The sequence below is a fragment of the Cynoglossus semilaevis genome, chromosome 1, assembly GCF_000523025.1.
Source record: "Cynoglossus semilaevis isolate Cse_v1.0 chromosome 1, Cse_v1.0, whole genome shotgun sequence".
Taxonomy (NCBI): domain Eukaryota; kingdom Metazoa; phylum Chordata; class Actinopteri; order Pleuronectiformes; family Cynoglossidae; genus Cynoglossus; species Cynoglossus semilaevis.
In genome coordinates this window covers 16,571,045-16,590,474 of record NC_024307.1, presented here as the reverse complement: position 1 = coordinate 16,590,474, position 19,430 = coordinate 16,571,045, and the positions used below count along the sequence as shown (strand labels likewise).

General features: G+C 43.4%; 3 protein-coding genes across 7 annotated transcripts; 2 read left to right on the top strand and 1 right to left on the bottom strand.

The window, feature by feature from the left end:
• Positions 1–88: 88 nt before the first annotated feature.
• Positions 89–2,277, top strand: LOC103381877 (paramyosin-like). 2 transcript variants are annotated; one of them, XM_025056091.1, is made up of 11 exons: positions 89–168; positions 243–326; positions 420–482; positions 590–652; positions 771–845; positions 1,018–1,080; positions 1,404–1,466; positions 1,571–1,654; positions 1,733–1,810; positions 1,891–1,977; positions 2,092–2,277. In XM_025056091.1, exons 1-11 carry the CDS (start codon positions 99–101, stop codon positions 2,241–2,243), a joined length of 882 nt encoding a protein of 293 aa, XP_024911859.1. In that variant the 5' UTR covers positions 89–98; the 3' UTR covers positions 2,244–2,277. The 2 variants fall into 2 exon arrangements, with proteins under 2 accessions (XP_024911859.1, XP_024911856.1); XM_025056088.1 differs by having other exon boundaries at positions 1,571–1,810.
• LOC103381892 (uncharacterized) lies at positions 2,258–4,814 on the top strand. Of its 4 annotated transcripts, none has more exons than XM_025055978.1 (9): positions 2,258–2,474; positions 2,558–3,032; positions 3,104–3,166; positions 3,244–3,306; positions 3,415–3,468; positions 3,564–3,776; positions 3,868–3,930; positions 4,306–4,434; positions 4,510–4,814. In XM_025055978.1, the coding sequence occupies exons 2-9, from the start codon at positions 2,873–2,875 to the stop codon at positions 4,788–4,790; spliced, it is 1,026 nt and encodes a 341-aa protein (XP_024911746.1). In that variant the 5' UTR covers positions 2,258–2,474; positions 2,558–2,872; the 3' UTR covers positions 4,791–4,814. The 4 variants fall into 4 exon arrangements, with proteins under 4 accessions (XP_024911746.1, XP_024911753.1, XP_024911741.1 ...); XM_025055985.1 differs by having other exon boundaries at positions 2,258–2,832; positions 2,949–3,032; XM_025055980.1 differs by having other exon boundaries at positions 2,260–3,032; positions 3,564–3,629; positions 3,711–3,776.
• Positions 4,815–4,820: 6 nt separating this feature from the next.
• On the bottom strand, positions 4,821–19,429 carry mapkbp1 (mitogen-activated protein kinase binding protein 1). The gene is made up of 29 exons (XM_008314460.3): positions 18,725–19,429; positions 17,040–17,131; positions 14,964–15,026; positions 14,817–14,874; positions 14,562–14,732; positions 14,260–14,397; positions 13,989–14,171; positions 12,554–12,714; positions 12,261–12,459; positions 12,055–12,177; positions 11,771–11,973; positions 11,564–11,655; positions 11,335–11,460; positions 11,126–11,196; positions 10,894–11,015; positions 10,717–10,792; positions 10,280–10,391; positions 10,115–10,178; positions 9,705–9,833; positions 9,373–9,491; positions 9,019–9,272; positions 8,793–8,917; positions 8,586–8,713; positions 8,341–8,505; positions 8,159–8,240; positions 7,623–8,074; positions 6,536–7,291; positions 6,095–6,180; positions 4,821–5,680 (listed from the first exon to the last, which is right to left on the bottom strand). The coding sequence occupies exons 1-29, from the start codon at positions 18,842–18,844 to the stop codon at positions 5,438–5,440; spliced, it is 4,713 nt and encodes a 1,570-aa protein (XP_008312682.1). The 5' UTR covers positions 18,845–19,429; the 3' UTR covers positions 4,821–5,437.
• Position 19,430: the final 1 nt, after the last annotated feature.

The window sequence follows — 19,430 nt, the reverse complement described above, 5'->3', positions numbered from 1 at the left end:
GAAGATGGTACATAGTTTTCCTAACCTTTGAATCTGTAAATGTTGGAGCTGAAGGCCTGTTTCATCATGTTGTCCCCATCTCAGATCAATCGTGGAAAATGTCCACACTGCAGATGAGGCTGAACACCAGCGAAGGAGCTGTGGAAGAACTGAAGAAGAAAGGCACAGGTGATGTTGAAATAGTTTTCTAATACTACATATAACTACTGGTTGAAGTAGTTTTTTACTGACTGTCCTTGCAGCACTGGCAGCTGAGCTTCCGTTCCTGCAGACACGATTAAGAGCCAGTGAACGCACAGTGGAACAGCTGAGGAGGGAGAACACAGGTCCGTGTCATTTTCATGATAATCCTCCTGATCATAATCAAACGTAGTCGTCATCTTCCTGTACTGTGTACACTGACTCTGTGTTTTTGTTAGTTCTCTCTGTGAGGCTCTGCAGGGCTGAGACATTTATGGACCAACTGAGAAGACATGTGTCAGGTCAGACAGACTGTCATCCTCCCTTTCTACCTTATCTCTCTGTCTATGTCTCAGCTTGTTTTCAAACTACCTCTGTCTCCCGGCTCCTGTCTCACTCTCTTGTCCAGTGTGTAACAGTTCAAGTGATGACTCTGAAAACCAAGTGGAGCAACTGACAACAGAGCCTGAAGGTGACGGTCGTGACTTTATTTGTGGTCCAACCAGACTTTGATTGTTTCATTTTCTGCAGGTGTATAAAATCCGGTCCTTTTAAAGTAAATTTTAAAGACGTCTTTGACTCTGTACCAGACAGTGTTTCAGCGCTGACGGAAAGACTGAACAACAGTGAGCGACAACTGGGCGAGCTACAGAGGTCAAGCTCAGGTGACCAAACAGCCACATCAACTGTCCTCAGTGTATAGAAAAGTTTATAAATACACAGGAAACAGTCAAATAAAAACTAGAGATTTTGTAGAAAAAAAATACCTAAAGAAAAATGTCAAAGATCTAAACATTTTCCTGAAGAATTCTTCAACATCCTTTTCTTCATTTATAGATATGATGAGTCGCCTGAACATCTGTGAAAAAAGTCTGGAAAAACTTGAGTCCAACCACACAGGTGTGTAGCAAATGGTTGATTGAAAAAAACAATAAGTTTGAATCTGTTTTAAGATACATATTTGTAATCGATGTGACATCAGTGTTTAACACAAGAATTTTATCTTTGTTGCATCTAGTTTAAATTATTATGAATTATTATTTTAGTTCAGTTTAAGCTACACATCACTGACAAACACTTAGAATCTATGAAGACAAAACAATCAGGTTTTAAAAATTGTAACAATCAATAATCATGTAATAAAAATCCCTTTAACAGAAGGCCCAGTAGAGCTGTAGAAAAACTGCTGCTGGTTTGTTTCTGAAACATTCTTTTCTGTTCAGAGTTGCAGGTCAGAGTGAATGTTGGTGAGGAGCATCTGAAAGATCTGGCAACCAAACAAACAGGTGACAAAAAACGCGCTCCATGTCTGAAGCCAAAGAGTAGTGACCATAGTTTACTGTTGTGTTTTACACTTGTGGTTTTTAATAACATGAAGACCTGGTTACAGGTGGTTATGTTGAGCTGTTGGCTGTAGTCCTCAGACTAAACAGCAGCGTGGAGCAGCTCGATCAGCGAAGTATGCAGAACAAAGGTGAAGCCTTCAAAGATGTCCACTCATCTGTGGCCTCAGAGTCGTGTCTAGTTTGTCAAATAATGTCAATGTTTTCAGATGCTGTAGTGAAACTAGAATTTGTGACAAAAGACGCGGCCTCTGATGATACAATGATGACTGAGCGACGCTCTGAAGGTAACACCCAAAGTTTGCGTTCAGTTTTGCTGACAGCTTTTGTTCTTTCTAATGACTCATTCAGCATTACTCCCTGTCAGAGCTGGAGGTCAACCTGTCGGCTGTTCAGTCTGCAGTGAGAGAATTAAAGGGAAATTATCTGGAAGATATGATGAAAAAACAAGAAGGTCAGACTGTGGAGACTCTGCCACTGCACCAGAATCAGAAACACTGAACTGAAACCTCAGCGAGGATCTGTGGAGAAACCCTTGTCTCTGTTTGTCTGTGTCTGAATTGTTCAGAGTTGGAGGTCAGAGTCAGTGTCGGTGAAGAACAGCTGGAACGTTTAACAATAAAACAAACAGGTACAAAACTCTGGAAGATCCATAATGGTTCTGTGAGGAACAAGTTCAAAACCAAAAAACAAACAAACAAAATAGCATTTATGTTTTAACTGCAGGAGGTCAAGCCGAGCTTTCAACTGTGATGGGGAAACTGAATCACACAATAGAGCAGTTGGATCTGTTGACCACAGACCACAGAGGTTAGAGCCAGTGTGGTTGTTCCTCATCTGTTTAAATCTGATATTGGCAAATCCTGATGATAATGATGGTGATTTCAGTGGCAGTGGTGAAACTAGATTTTGTTTCGGAGAAAGCAGAAGAAGCTCAAAGTCTGGCTAAAGGTAATGATGAAGAATTTCATTTGAATCCTGGAGCTGTGATTGTTTTCTCCATGACTCCGATCTGCTTTCATTTCTGCTTTTAGAGCTGCAGGTTCGTCTGTCAACTGCTGAGTCTGCAGTGAGCAAAGTTAGGGAGAACAGTGAAGGTAAAACATAAAACACACACTAAAGCATGTGTGTGCTGAATCCTCTGGCCCTCCGACCCCCCCGACCACTGCGACATTCCTTAAAATGTATAATTTGACCTCACATCTGAACTCCTGTGTTTTTTACACCTGAGCGGTTGTTTATGCAGAGTTAGACGTCAGAGTAAATGTTGCTGAGAAACATCTGGAGGATCTGACCACAAAACAAGCAGGTAAATAAAATGTATGGTGTGAAAGTGTCAGGGCTCGAACATGGCACCCAGAGGAACACCAAGCAGAAACATGTCTCAATTATTTTTCTCATCTGATTTGTTCATTTTAATTCCAGTTGGCCAGACTTTGCTGTCAGCTATGACCCTCAGACTGAATGACACTGTGAAGCAGATCGGTCATCTGTTCACACAGAGTGAAGGTAGGGTCATATATGTTGCCCGTTGCTGCACCTCCTGCATACATTTAGTCTTTGACCTATTCATTATTTAGAAACAGTGGAGAAGTTGGATTCTCTCTCAGAAAGAACAGCAACAGCCCACACACAGTCTGAAGGTAACACTCACATCCATACCTGTTTATTGTAAGTGTTTGTTTGTTTCATGACTTATGCCGTTGTTACTTCCTGTCAGAGTTACAGGTCCGTCTGCGGGCTACTGAGGCCACAGTAAACAGCCTTACTGAGAAAAGTGAAGGTAAGATGTTCAAAACCAACCTGGCAGTTTGAAAATACCCCGTTTGTCTGTTGTTGCTGGGCCTCTGTGTCCACGTGGACTTCTAAGGCTGTTGTGTTGTGACGTCAGAGTTGTGGTGGAGGCAGAACGCCACTGAGCAGCAGGTGAAAATCAACACTGAAGGTAACAGGGATTATTAAATGATGTAAATCCAGGGTTTTAATTATGAATACCAATGTGAGAGAGTTTTTGCTTTTAAAATGTCGTGTTTATGTCAGATGCATTCGTCAAAATGAGTCACAGCCACGCGCAGCTTCAGGAGCAGCTCCTAACACAAAACTCAGGTGAAACGTCATCATCTTCATCTTTTCAAATTGAACTCTTAGATCAAATATTGATCAAAATGGGACACTTTCTGTTTACAGTTTTAGGGAAAAGACTGCAAAACTCTGAAAGTCTGATGATGTCAAGCCTGCAACTACATGTCTCAGGTGACTCACTGTTCACGGGCAGATGTCATTTTTTATTATTTATCTGAGGTGCTGTAAACGTCGCATAATATTTTTGATCTTTAACCATCAGATTTAAGCTTCAGACTGAATGAAAGTGAGCATCGGCTGCAGCAGCTGCTAAACCACAGCTCGGGTAAGACACTAGCATGCTGCTATGCTACATTACTATACAAAAACAATATAACAATAACCTTCCAGCGACCTTTCTGATAACCTTTCTGAAGAAAGACTCTTTATTACTAAAACACAAGTAAGATGCTACGATAATACGCCAGCAAGCTACCAATATGAAACTAGCATCCTAACATGCACAAACACTGGCAGGCTTTCTTACTAAATTACAGGCTATTATGCTAAAACATCACCACTGTACAAGGCTTGTGTGCTACAATTCTAAAACATTAGCGTAGCACTACTCTTGCACTCCACCAATCTACATTTGTGACATGTTAACTATATACAAACGTAAACATGTTGTTTTCTCAATGAAACTGTTTGCAATTCCTAGGTGACCTGAAGGTGGCGTTTTCTGCTGCTCTCACTGATTCAGGATCAGTTGGACCCTTTGATCAAGAGACAACTTTGATTTTCTCAAAAGTATTCAGTGCCGTGGGTGGAGCCTACAACCCAACTGAAGGTCCAGTACATGAGAGTGTTAAATGACAGGTGATGTCACAGGAAGTGAATAACGGTTGGTATGTTTGTACCTCAGGTGTTTTCACAGCTCCTGTCAGAGGCATTTATTTCTTCAGCTTCACAGCAGCAGACTTCCTGAAAGGCTACATGGGTCTCTACCTCTACAAGAACAACCAGCCAATCATTTTCAACCTCAACCTCAACGATCACGGCGGCTACGCTTCTACATCCAGCAACATGGCTCTGCAGCTCGAGGAGGGCGATCGCGTTCACCTCACTTTGCCGGCGAGTTACCGACTCTATGACGACTCGCGCAACTTCAGCATTTTCTCTGGTTTCCTGCTGTTTACACTCTGATCGTCCGACTTTACACATTTTACATTTATGTGGGTATTTGATCAGAATTGTCAGGGATGCACAGCATGGACGGATGGATGGATGGATCAGTGTTGACACGTACTGTATTAATGACTAATTAGTTGATGCAAACATGTATATTTTCAACCACATGGACATTGTGATTACGTTGACAAATTGACCGACCAGCTTTAAGATTATAGGAAAAGGCAAACAGGAAATTATACCTGAATGTTTTATTAAATTTAGCCAAAAATGACAAACTGACTGTTTGATCCAGATTTCAATTCCACAAACCCATACGTCGTGTTCACTAAAAATGTATAAGACTGAGAGTGATGTCATACAGTATAACAACAGGTCATGTAAAGTTTGTTCAAAGCAAAAGTCAAGTTTTTACAGTAATAATTCAGACATCAGTAATCCTCCAGATTAACACTGAAGTGGCTGTTCACACATCCCCTCCAAAAAAGAGAGGATGCTGAACAGAAAGAAAATGATCCAAAGTAGTGAAAATGTTTCTTAGTTAAGTTTGTAAAAAATATTCATTCATCACTGGTTCAGTCGCCCTGACGTTGTCTCTGAGTGTTAAAAGTGTATAAAAAGAAAAGCTGGAGGCAAAAAAAGAAGAAGGTGAGGAGTGTCGTTTAGCATGTGTTGCTGTTGATCTTCTTGTGCACTGCCTGCAGGAGTAACAGAGAATACTCCTCCAGGAGAGCAGCTGTCTTCACCTCTCCCACTCCTGCTAGTTTTCCATGACCTCCCAGCATGCTCGGGGCATCCATTGGGAGGCACTCCAGCTCCGTCCTCATGGCCTGGAAGGCCTCTGACAAAAGGACAGCCATTTGGTGCTGATCTGAGGTGGAGCTCTCATTACAAGAGGCACTCACCTGCAATAGGAGAAGACAAACAAACAAAACTCAGTCTCCCTCAGATCCTTTTACTACACCAGGGTACCTTAAGGACCGTGGTATCTATGACAACATTAATGTTTCTCCTGAACTTCTTAGGTTATCAAAGGTCACAGGATTTTTCTTTCGGATCATTCATCAAAATCTAAAGAGCTCTAAGGAACTTTTATGTGTTTTCAGGGTCCCTCAAAATCACTTGGACTTGGATTCTTTAGCACCTTCCAGATTCTTCCAAGTTGTCTTTGATCCCACTCTCTGGTTTCCCCTGGTGTCTTCAGATTAATTCAAGCTGCTTTGAGAAACTCCCCACAAGGGTCTTCAGTTTTTTTCAGGTTCCCTTGAACATGACTTACGAGATCACAGCTAAGATTTTCAACAATCTTTGATAATTACCTTTCTGTATATGTGTGTTGCTCTCTTAAAGCAGCTCTGCAGCTCATTGGCCATAGCCCTGCAGCTCTCAACACTGATTAGCTGGTCTGCACAGAATGGAAACAGAAGCAGAAGGTAAAGACATTTAGTAGTGACAAAACATGGAAGAAACTGTCTTTACACAACTTTTCACAGAAAAACCTCCTAAATAAGTTAATAATGGATGACACAACTCAGACTGGTTGACATTAAGTCCTAAGAGGAAAGAACAGACCACGAACATGATGGAGGAAGTAAAGATAGGATAGTACTGAGCAATGTGAAGACAACAGGAGAGCATTTAGAACATCTCACCAATCACTGTGATGATGAACAAGAGGGTGAGGAAGAGGAGGGTGGAGCCAGAGCGCAAACAGAGAGATGACAGGATGAAGGTATCAAAAGGAGGAGGAAAGTCCAAACCTGAGTCATCACTTTGCTCTGCACTGGTGTCTACAGAAGTCTGAAGTCCCTCCTTCTTCTCCTCCTGCTGTGCTGGCTGTGGGGACAGGGGGGAGACAGAGACCGGAGAAGGACGGCTTGTGGCTGACGAGGACGCTGCCACAGCTTTGGGTGACGGAGAGAAAGATGCAAGTGAGGGTTTGTCTGGAAGTGGTTTGCTGCTGCTGGACACCCGAGCCTGGAGGCCGCGTGTACAGGGGGCGCTCTGGGTACAATGGTTCCCCAGACTGGAAGACAAACAGGGGGCGACAACAGGGACCACAGCAGCGTGAGGGGCCACCATGGAGGGAACCACAGCAGCCAAAGGAGGTGGAGTGTCTTTGACCTGAGGACACGACGGTACAGCTGATGACAGAGAAGACGAGGCTGTGGCTTCGTCACAGGATTCAGGGAGGTCCAGGCCGTCGCCCATGGAGACGGAGCGTGACATCTTGGCCATTGAACTGGCAGTGGGGCTCATGTAGGAGCGAGATGCTGCCGCTGAGGAGGAAGAGGAGGAAGACTTTCTCGGTGTGGTAGCAGCAGAAGGCGTAGGGGCTGTGTCCAGCTGAGGGGACCTGGGTGATGTAGGAACAAGTCTCTGTGCTGGTAGAGAGATGGAAGATGGGGGACATCTGGGGGAGGAGGGGAGGGTGGTGGGACGCTGCTGAGTAGAAAAAACCTGAGGGGAGACCTCTTTGGATGGACGTGAGGTCGACTTGGGCAGAGACACATCACCTGAAGAACAGAAAAAAATAAAAAGGTTTACTGTACATTAGTTTGAAGGCAGAAAAGTCAGTGACAAGTAAGAATGTTGATGTTGAAGAGGTCTGACCGAGGACTGGAGTTCTTTTTGACCTACTTTCTTCTTCTAAATCTTAAGTAAAATATAATTTTATGCATATTTAAATAAGGTTATTTCTGGAAACCATAAAAGAGGTTCAAACCCCCAAAAGACCACTGTATGAAGTCATATTTCACACTCAAACTACATAGAGTAAAAGCATCATCTGTACCATTCTGACAGTGAGGACTTAACATTGTCCATGTTGCCATCTTGTCATTTTACCTGAGTCACTCAGCAGACTCTGCACTGACTGGGCCTTCCGAAGTCTCCCAGTGGAGTTCATGTGGGAGGCAGCAGCCTGGGCTGTGGGGCCAAAAATGATTTTGGACTCCATTGTTGTCTGAGTCTTCTTCTTGAGTGGGGAGTGCTTTTGGGAGGCGTCTTCCTCTTGACTTTGGCTCTGCGGCTGATCAGTAGTATGCTGGTGGAGGATGCTGGCATTAAGAGGTTGTGCTTGGTCATTATCACGTTTGGTCAGGGTTTGACTGGGGTTCTGATGTAAGGATGTCAGGTCCTCTGTTTGATTTGGCTCTGGGTCCCACGATATTTTTCCGTCTTGGGTCTTGGTCTGATTTTCCTCGATTAGTGGACGGACCTCAGAGACCAAAGGGTTGGGCTTCACATCTGCTCCGACTACACCATTTGTCCGCGATGGCAGAGGTAACACAGTCCGGCTGATGGTTAGAAAAGAAACGTTCAGTGACCTTTGACCCAAGGCAACAACAATCTAGCAGCTGTGATGTTTTTTTTCCTTTTACCTTCCAGCTGAATTCTGGGACAGGAACCTGGAGGAGATGCTGAGACTTTCAGTGGAACTGTGACTAGCTTTGCTTGGACTCCCTGAAACACAGTCATGTACACAGAGGTGCCTGAGTTCAGGTAGTTGTTGGTGGATGTTAACACTGAAGGGTGTTGTTCATACAGTGTAGGGCGGCTGTACCTGAGAGGTCAGACAGGGTGACAAAGTGCTCTTTGAGAAAAGCTTCCTGGTCTGGAGTCTGAGGGACTGGCTGAGAGAGTCCGCCTCCTTCATTACCATCGTTATCTTCTACTTCCTGCTCAGAGGAGTTTCCGTCCACACTGAGTACCTCAGTCTGGTCTGAGTCTGAGAGCAAGGGGGACAAAAAATTAAAAAAAAACAGACTGAAGCTGACAGGGGCAACTAACAAATTGTCTCGGTCTCACCGTCTCCAGCAGGGGCATCTGGACTTGACAGTCTGGAGCTGAAAGCCAGGGAGCAGCCACTGTCTGGACTGGGTTTGTCCTGCCGTCTGCCAGGAGTAGGAGGACACACCTCCTTCACCTGAAACTCACTGACAGCAGAAGATAGGATTTAGGGGGACGAGGCGGGGGGGCAGGATTTATGTCAAAACGTAAGGAAATCACTCTCACCTGCCTGCCAGACTCACTCTGTCCTCCCATTGGTCTGGATACAGAACTGGGTCATCTGTTTCTGGGCTATGGTTTGACAGGAGGATAAAGTGTGGCCTCTGATTGGTCATCGCCTCTTTCTCCACCTGCACAGACATAAACACACAGGTCTGACATCGTGGGAGTGCAGTGTTCCTGACTGTGTTAGACTTGTGTGTTAGACTTGAATTGAGTGTGTGAGTGAGACCTGCAGACTAACTGTGCTCCCCAGCTCCAGAGTAGCTTTCTGCAGCACAGCCTCCTCATCATGACTCTTCCTCCTGCCATCGTCATCAGGACAGAAGGAGTCCAGCTGTCTGAGGTCTAACATTGACTTCACCATCAGAACACTGTCACCACCCAGCCTCCTAGACCAGCGGCGACGGGGGAGACGACCTCCTGACCCCTGTAAACCCCCCACCTTTCCATCATCTTCGTTGGTGGTAGTTTCAGCAAACAACTCTGCCGAGAACAAGAAAAGACTTGCTAAAGGCTAATAAAGCAATAAATGCTGAGGTTTAATTGGTAGCAAATTGGTAAAGGTATCATGATATCACCAAACCTGTGTCTTCTTCCACAATTTTTGCTGTAACTGTATTTCGACGACCAGGCTCCTCCTCTTCATCCTCTTCATCTTTGTCACTGTCAGAAGACATGGTGACGACTCGAGGAGGCGCCGTCCTGCTGGACAAAAGAGTAATTAGTTTTATATATATATACATACACACAGTATATACATATACTTTTTGTGTGAAACAACAAAAAGTATATGTATATAGTGTATACTAATTCAATCTTTTACTGTAAATAATTACACATTATTAAAATGTTTTCACTAAGCAAGCGAAAGTTTTCTTGTCATTTTCTAACCAGTATGAGTAGACGCACACAGACCTGAGGATGGCAGCAGTGGGCGGAGGCACAGGTTGTGGTCGGCTGTTACTGTCGGCTGATCTGAGGTCAGAAAGTCGCTGCCTCATTCTGAGGGTCAGCTCTGGACTGAGACGCCACACAAAGATGCAGCTGCACATAAACAGCAATACCATTAATACCACCACCACCATAATCATCATCATCATCATCATCTTCATCATGACATCTTAACCTCTACTATATACACAGAGAAACAAATGTCACAGCTATGACATCTGAGCTGCAGGTTTTGTATTAAAATCTTTTACACAAAAACTTAGTGAAAGGACGTTTGACTTTTTACATCAAACTCTGATCAGATTTTTTTTCATTTAATTACCTTTGTGTTTGTTGTGCACATATATGAAGTATAAAAAGAAATAAGGCTGTACCTGTCTCCAGAAACAGTGATTAGGTGTCTGCAGTCATTGCTGAACTTCAAACCTGTAACTATTTCTGAAACACACATTTAACAGCAATCAAATGTTGGCATCATCTACTGACAAAAGAATCTAAAACATTAACAACACAGAGCAACGTGATTGTTAGGTTCTGACCTGAGTGTCCAAATATGGTGGCCACACACTCTCCAGAGTAAAAATCAAAAATACTGATGTTTTTGTCTGAACAGGAGGTGGCAATGTAGAGTCCAGATGGATCAATCTGAACCTGGGACGAGCACAAGCACAGTTTCCATCAACATCTGGCAACAGACAACATCTGAGTTGTGCTGTCGCTGTTACAGACGCAACAACAGCTTCAAAAAGCATACCCATTGTTTGGCTACCTTAATTAGCACGTCACATTTTGGTACACGATTAGCTAGCTGGTTTAATGCTGTGTGCTGTGATTGGCCATGTTGTTTAGCACCTGATGGTTAGCTATGATGAAAAGCACACCATGTCCAGCTCCATTTATTAGTTTTGTGTTATTTAGTTACCTTGATTAACACGTAATGTCTAGATAACTTGATGAACACGTGATGCTAAGCTACCTTGATTAGCGTGCCGTCTTCTCCCTGTGAGCCTTTGTAGAGTTTCTTCTGTTTCCCGTTGCTGATGTTAAAGATTCTAAAGACAGAGGAAATCTCTGCTGTAGTTGGACTAATACTCTGAGTATTATCATCAATATTCACTTTACTAATACTCCAGCTAATCGCAGTAACACTTACCTGATGCTACGGTCCTGACAGCCAACAGCTGCGTACTTCCTGGTCGGTTCCACATCCATGTCATACAGAGTCGTCTTCCTGACCACATGATGAGTCCGGGTGAATTCCAGCCCTGCCTGACCCTAACCACACCCCACACCCCCAGATGAAAGAAGGTTAACAGGATCTGAGGTGCGACGTCTGGTCAGAACATGCTGTGATGTCACTGCGGTCTCACGATGACGTCACTTACCTGCTGAGCTGTACGGAAGTAAACGCTCTTATCAGCGCCACAGCTGATCATCCTCACTTTACCCTCATTAGCTGAGAAAATGAAGGAGGCAGCGCCATCACAGGTTAGGAGAGGTTAACAGCAGGTAAGAGTCACAGCTCTAATTAAACCAAATTAAACTATTTAAATGTAAGTTAAAGTAAATAGTACTTTGTTCAACAGTAACTAACCAGCAAATCGTACAGCTGTGATGGAGGAGGAGTGTTCATCCAGGGTCTGAACCAGACTGAATTCCTGAGCAGCGTCTAGAACATGGATTAACCGATCACGACTTGCTGTGGCCAACAACTGGAGGCCTGAGGTCATATGACACGGAGAAAAAGAAAAAGTTATAGACTTTATTAAAGTAAATGATGTCACAGCTGCTGTAATAGAGGGAATTAACAGGCTGCTTCTCACCTGTGTCAGGTTTAGAAAACTCTAAGCAGAGAATCTCTGAGTCATGAGCCTGGACGTTCATTATCTCCTCCATACTGTCCACGTCATGGATCCTGCAACACAAACAAATCCAATGTCTAGAACATTGAAGAAGAACTACACATACAAACTGAAACTTAAAGATATCAGCTGGAGCTTAGAACTGTGTTTATCTCCACTCTCTCCTACCTCAGCACACCCTTGCGGTCTCCAGAGGCCAGGTGCTGTCCATCAGGACTGACCTTCAAAGTCCTAATGCCTGTTCTGATCTGGTCAGACTGCTGACCCTCTGATGACCCGACCTTCTCACTGTTAACACTGGCCGTGGCAACGCTTTCTACATCCAGGACAGAATTCAAGTTGTCGTCCACGTAGACCATCTTCTGCAGATCCTGAGGGTTGAGGACAAAGTCAGAGTCATTCTGGGTGTGGTTACAAACAGACAGGTGAGGTTTTAGGTGTAGCTTTCATACATGGCTGAGGATGTTCTTGTGAAGAACATTGTTGTCGTCCAAGTTCCACAATCGGATGGTGTTGTCCGACGAGCACGACAGGAAGGAGGAGGGAGGCAGACTTCCTGTTCCCTCTGGTGACACCTGCAGGTCACACAGCATGTTTTCAGCTGAGTGGCTGTTTCTAAACTTTAATAATAAAAACACACACACTTGCTCCGACTTACCTCCACACTCCACACGCAGGAGGAGTGGTAGAGGGCCGAATAAAGTTTTCCTGCCCTGCGAGGCTCTCTGAGGTCACGGATGTCCCAGACATAAACGCTGTGGTCATTGTAAACACAGGACAGCCAGCGGTTCGTGGGGTCAAATGTCACAGCTACTGTATCAGGGTAGCGAGCATCGGGCCTGCAGGAGAACAGCTGACTAAAGGGAGGAGAGGTGGAAATGGAAAGAGCAGCGATGACAAGTTAACACATGTTTGTGTGTGTCAGTGTGTTTGTTTGCGTGCGCTTGTTACCTAGCATCCACCATTTTGCTGATGTCAGCACCCAGAAAATGTGGGCGGGGCAGTGTGAAGAGGAAGTGCAGATTGATGGGACTGAAAGCTCGAACTGTCCCATCAGAACAGCCACAGAAGATGACATCATCAGCGACAGAGAGGGAGGTGGCCTGAGACGTCTGAGACACAGAGATGGGGAGGGATGGGCGAAAAAGAGCGGGAAATAGAGAGAGATAGTGAAAATGCGTCAGTTTGTGTTTGTAAAACTCCAGTTTTATGGTGACATCGACATTGATCTCCTCAATGTCGGTGCTCCATGTTCCATGTTATTTAAGAACATCTGTCTGTGTTTATGTGTCGGAAAAACATGAGCAGTAGTTGCTAAATATAAAAATGAGGATATGATTATTTTTAAAATACCACAAAGATGACAAAAACACAACCCAATATTAAGCATTCAAGAGTGCAGTGTCAAGCTAACGTTTTTTGTTGTTGCTAACAGCATCATTTTAAAAATGCTAACAGTTTCAAGTTTCAAAGTGTAGCTATAATTGGTATCACTTAAAAACACATTATGGTTGAATATAGTCACTGTTAGCATCATTTAAACTGATGAACTGATGCTCTTAGAGAACTGCGTTGCTACTGTTAGCCTTGAGGCTGCATTTCAGGTGAGGAGTATGTTGATGAGTGACAGCAGTGGGATGTGAGTTTGACCAATGGAGTGAGAATTGTCTGTCAGTTCAGCCAATATGAAGAGAGATTGACTAGGTACACATGACATCATCAGTAAGAGTTGTGATGTCACAGGCTTAACTGACAGACACCAAAATACAACTTACTGAGGCCGAGTCGATTCTCTGCGCACGAAGCAGAGGGGGAAACAAATAGAACCTTCAAATTAAAAGCCTGTATTCATTTAAAATTAGAAGAAATAACATATTTAAGTTTTAATGTATAGAAATATTATTTTATAAAAAAAGAATAAAGTCATTACTAACAAAGACACACTGAAGTTCATCCATTTCTGCTCCTATCAGAAAAGCTCACACCAAACCAGGTGTTAGAGCAGTAATGCCAAAGTCACCCTGACATAAAATCACTGATGAACTGTGAATTTTGCCCTGGGAGAGTGACTTGCTAACATACCTCAGCTATGTACAATGAAGCAGTGAAAGCAATTTTCAATTTTATCTCATGTGAAATCTACACATTGAACACTTGGTTAAGTGGTAAAACTAGATTTCCTGCATTTTATTTCTAACACACTCAAGATAATGTACTTTTATCAGCTAAGCTAGTGTTTCTACTGAGAGCACGGCTTTTGGTGTGTGGTCTAATCTTGCACAGTTGCCCACAACAACATTCGAAGGTTAAAACATGATTGTTATTGTTGTTCATGCACTGCCTCAGGGGCCGACTTCAACTGTAGGACGTGTGAACTCTGACTCACCCTCAGCTCGACCCACTTGTCAAGAAGCCGTCTGTCATTAAACTCGCACAGTAAACCTGAGGAAGTGATACAGAAGGTGGAGGAGGCGTGGCGGCCCCGCCCACAGGCCACATCGCTGAAGAAGTTGTTCCTGAGTTCTCCCAGGAGTCCCGAACGCCCGAGCAGAGGCACCGTGGCATTCACCTGCACAGACACTCAGATAATGAACACACGACCTTCCTGGCCTCAGCCTACCCTCGATTCACCCCTCAGCCTCCACCCACACACCTACCTTGGAGGTCTTGGCGTGGTCCAGGTACCAGAACTTGACGTGACGGTTCCCCGCTGTAACGAAGTAGGAGCTGTCGTCAGAGAAGGAGACGGCTGTGACTTTACTGGAGACTTTGTTGGCGGCAACCACCACATTTTTCTGGAAGAAGAAGAACAATAACACCTGGTCAGTCTCCAAATCTCAGAAATCTCCAAACATCACTGCAGAAGGTGAAGATTGGAATAGCAGAGATGTAGAGAAATAGATTAGGGATTTTAAAAATACAACTTTGTATGTAAAACCAGTGTAATACTTCCTGGTACCTTCCAGTTCCAGACATTGACCATCATGTCATGTTGATACCCAACACTGACGATGTACTTCCCGTTCGGAGAAAACGTCACACAGGAGATGCCATATTTATGTTCCTGTAGCTCTGCCACCTGGAGGCGCTCTGACACATCCCACAACCGCACCGCCGGCATGTGACCGCTCTGACAGAGGAGGTCCATATGTAAGTGATGTCATCATTATCATCAAAAAATATCCTCATCAGTCCTATCACCAGTGATGCTCACCTCTCCAGTGACCACATATTTACCATCAGGGGAAAACGCTAGTGTGGTTATCGCCTTCCTGAAAACAGGCAAAAATACACAAATCACATGACTAGCTGACACAGACGCATGAAATACTTGTCTGTGATTGGTTGATGGAGTTTCTACCTGGAGCTGTTGAAGATGTGTTGCTGTTTGTTCTTTCGAGGATTCAGGAGGACGGTGACACACCTGCAGACACACACACACACACACACACAAAAAGAGATTTTAAAAACCAACTGGAAATCATCAGTCATGAAAATACTTCTGTTTAAAAATCTTTTCTAAATTAGTTTATGTAAACGCAAAACCATTGCATCTGTTAAATCTCTGTCTTGACATCCTCTAACGTGTTCCTCCTTCAGGCACCAAAGAAGTAGAATTCTCAACATGACCTTTTCTAAAATCTGTCCTACGTTTGACTTCACACGGGGGAGGTGGCCGACCATGATGTTTCAACCCTTTATTTAAACTCTTTTTTCGGCCTTTTAGGTCTGTGTATTAGAGATTAGCATTAGCTGCAGCGTAAACACCAGGCTGAATGAAGCCATGTGTAAACCTCTACATGTGTGTGTGAGTGGAAGTGCAGCTGAGTCAGCAGCCAATTATTTTCTTCTACATGAACACACACGTGGAGACACACGTACACACACGCACATACACAGCCATCTGCAATGCAGCAAAGAGCGTGAGGTGCACTGAAACTAGCAGCAGCTGATCTCTCTCTCTCTCTCTGTTTTCTTTTTGTAATCCATTTTAAGAAGAACACATATAATACTATATAATTATTTTACTTGTGTGCCCTGATTGTGTTCTCACACCATCTCATCAGTCACATGTCTCCTCCCTCACCCTCTCTCCATACATTAACCTACATTCCTGCCTCACAGCTGCACTGACCCACTTCTCTTCACTGTGTCTTTTTTCTCAGGCCTGCTGTTGATTGGCCGGTTTCCACGTTGCGCCCTCTGACATTCCCATCATTCCTGTGGACTCCGACTCATAAAGACAATGATACTGACAGAGGCGGAGCCGAGTCTGGCCTCCGACCTGTGACGTCACTGATCTGTCTCCATAAAACAGATTAACATCTCTTTGAAAAGCGAGTGGAGCACCAAAGTCCATAGAGAAAATAAAGGATTTTACATCACAGGACGCTGGAGAAGTTGATCTACTGCTGCCTCCATCACTACTTTGTATCATTACCTAACCTTAGCCACATTGCTTTGTTTTAGAATTCCTTCAGCTGTATCTTGATTAACGTGTCACCACCTTTCACTGTCTTTGCTTGTACTGACCTTTAGCCAAGAACTGACTGCCTTCTTTTGATCACTTGTAGCTAACCCTGGGTCATGTTTCCCTTCTGGCTCCATTTTGATAATGTTTTGATAGCTTCTAACTGACTTTCTTATTTTTAATAATTACTGTGTTTTTCTTTTTTCATTTAACATTGCTTTATCATAATTTTCGCAGTAAGATTACGTTCATTACACCACAGTAAAATCTTTCAGAACATGTTCAGTCTTGTCGTGTGGCAGCCATATGTTCATTGATAGCCTGTGGTTCTCACACCTGTTCTAGCATTAGGGGGCGCTCACAGTAATGCACACTGAGTTAATGTTCACAGTTGAGACAGAGTCACATGTCAGTTTAACTGGTTACGCCGCTGGTTTTAATGTGATTTATTCAGCGGACTAAAAAAACAACCGGAGCTGAAGGAGAAGCTGACAGGAGATCAGCTGACTCAGTCTCATGGTAAACATTAGTAATGTTTGTGTGTGTTTGTGTGTGAGTGTATAATCTGATAATCTGCTCATGTCGGTAAAGTTTGCATGAATTTTCATTAAGGCTCTGCAATGCCTACAAATAATCTGTTGAAGATTTTATTTCAGATTTAATTTTGGCTTGTGTCTGGGAGAAATATCTGTTCAACTCCAATTATGTTGATCTGCTATGGAAATGAAGGAAAATACAAGCAGAAATGTCACATTTTGCACATTTCAAAAACTCCAATCACTTTGTTTTTGAAATGTGCAAAATGTGACATAGACTGTACACTGTACAAGAATATTATTTGTTTAATGTTGTTTTCTATTTTCTTTCAAAACTCTCAAATCTTATGGGAATAAATAAAGTGAAAAAATATTTTTAGAAATGTTCTAAGTTGATGTGTTGTTTGGCTGAAAAGTTACAGGTTCTCACCCTGCAGGATAAGCCAAGAGTCCAGTCCGTGGGTCACAGGCCAGAGCCCGATTTCCTGCTGCTGTGATTCCTAGTACTTTTTCCAAGACCACCTGCAACAGAGAGGTCAAAGGTCACAAGTCATAAAATACAAGTCTAAAGGTCAGAGACAAAGATAAAGGTCACAAGTTTGGGACAAAGAAACAGGTCAGATCCTTTTATTAAACAGACCCCATAAAACAGCTAATAAAACCTAAGTGTCCAATCAGAGCTCTGCTCGGACTGTTACACTAGATCAGCTTTAAGGTTCTGGACCTGCATCTTGGTCAGTAAAGATCCAGGTTTGCACAGTGTCTGGGTCTGATAGAGGTCTAAGGGGTACAGGATAATGGGTTTAGATTGTTCTTATTTTTATATATTATATATATATTATTTTAGGTCTATGGGTTTTAGGTCTATAAAGCTGTGGGGTGTGGTACTGTCATGGGAGCATGGTTCTATACATGGGTTTTTAGCCTTGTACAGTTCAGTTGTAGGTTGTTCCAGGCCTACAGGAGTCAGAAAGGCAAACTTAGTTTGACATTAACAGGTTGCTCACATACAAACACAGAGAGGTAAGCCCTCCAGTTATAAACAAGAACAACCAGACTGACAAGATACAGACTGTTTACATCAGTAGACACGGATCTCAACAAGGATCAGGATCAGGACAAGGATCAGGACCAGGACCAGGACGATGCTTAAGATCCAGATGCTACAGATTTATCCCACACTACTGTTAATGTCTGATAATTTAAACAGTGTTTGGGTCTTCATAAGTGAACTGCAGATGATTAGGTGACATTTTCCTCAAGAGTTTATACGAGTAAACAAGATGGGTTCTGGTTACAAAGATTTGGATGCAGTGGATCGTAAATATTACTAACGTAGTGGATGGTGTTCACACCAGAACCACTGCGGCCAGGATTCAGATCAGAGTCACATTTTTGTGTTCCATGGTCTAGAAGAATCTCATGTACAGGGTTTTACACACTTAAAAAGGAACCAAAGGAGTTAAAGCTTCAGGTCTTGGTTTAATCACATTAACACGGTTAAGGTGCGGATGGATCCAAATGATCCGTTTCAGAACAAAAACCAGGATAAACGTGGAGTAACAGGATCAGGACAAGGCCAACATCAGGATAATTATCCGCTTCACCGTTTTGCAGATGAGACCCTCTTGTATTTGTCTTTCAACGCACATACCACCATACATCTAATGTCACTTCAAACACCACAACAGACAACCCATAATGCACCTAGGTCAAGGACTTAGAGCAGCTACTTATCGTGGTAACAGCCAATCATAGTGTGAGTCAGGTTTGTTGGACATTCTAAGAAGAGTTAGAATGTAAACAGAAGCTTTTTATGCTATGGCTGACAAAGTCATATGCTGCAGAGAACACATGTTACTGCGTTATTATAACAGTATAGTTATAGTTATATATTATATTTCTTCATGAATACAGAAAATAACCGTATCTTTAAAATTGTTTAAGACCACGTAAGGACAACATTAGCGATAGCAAAATTTAACCAAAGAATCCGATTTTTATACCGTCATAATTATGCAAATTAAATTCATTATATCACGGGTAAATAATTAAACACGACCGTCGATGCCTGTATAAGAACATTCTAATGTGGGTGTGAAGGAATGCGTTTACCTTGTCGCCCCGCCCCTCTTTGTGCCGGCAGGTGTCACTTCTCCTCCTCAGTTTGATGGAAGGGGACCGCAGCAGGTTCTTGATGCGGCTCCGGATCGTTCCGCTCCCCTCTGCATTCATCGCGCCTGATGCTGCAGCTAACGCGGCTAACCGCGTCCGTCAGCGTCTCGACTCTTTCTGCTGCGGTGCCGCCTCTGCTTCTGCGGTCATTCCGCCTCACAGCCGCAGGGTCCAGTTCACCTGAGTGTTGTTCCGGTTCTACACTGATCCGAATCGCAGGCTCTGGTTCTGCCCTTGCTCTGCATTTTATTTCTCCGCCGCATCGAAGAAGCGACAGACGCAGCTGATCAGACCAGACTGAGCTGCGGCACCGCCGGCGTCAACACCGCGTGCGGCAAATGTGCTAAGAATTCCGGTTCGATTTTTCCAAATAAAATTATATAATTTTAAAAAATGACGTCTAACTCTAATATTCTTTAACAGACAGATTTTAACGATATGAAATTCAATGTTTCCATATTATATCGTAGTATGGCTTAAATTATTTGTAGAACCTGTGCTTATTTATTACCTGTGCAGGTAATTACACTGCTCAAACTTAATTTCTGTGCTTTTTGTGTGAAGGTTCAGCCTATTTCCGGTAACTCTGATCCACGGTGCGGCAGACAGAACGCTTGGTGGAGCCCCAACTGGCGATTAGAAGAAC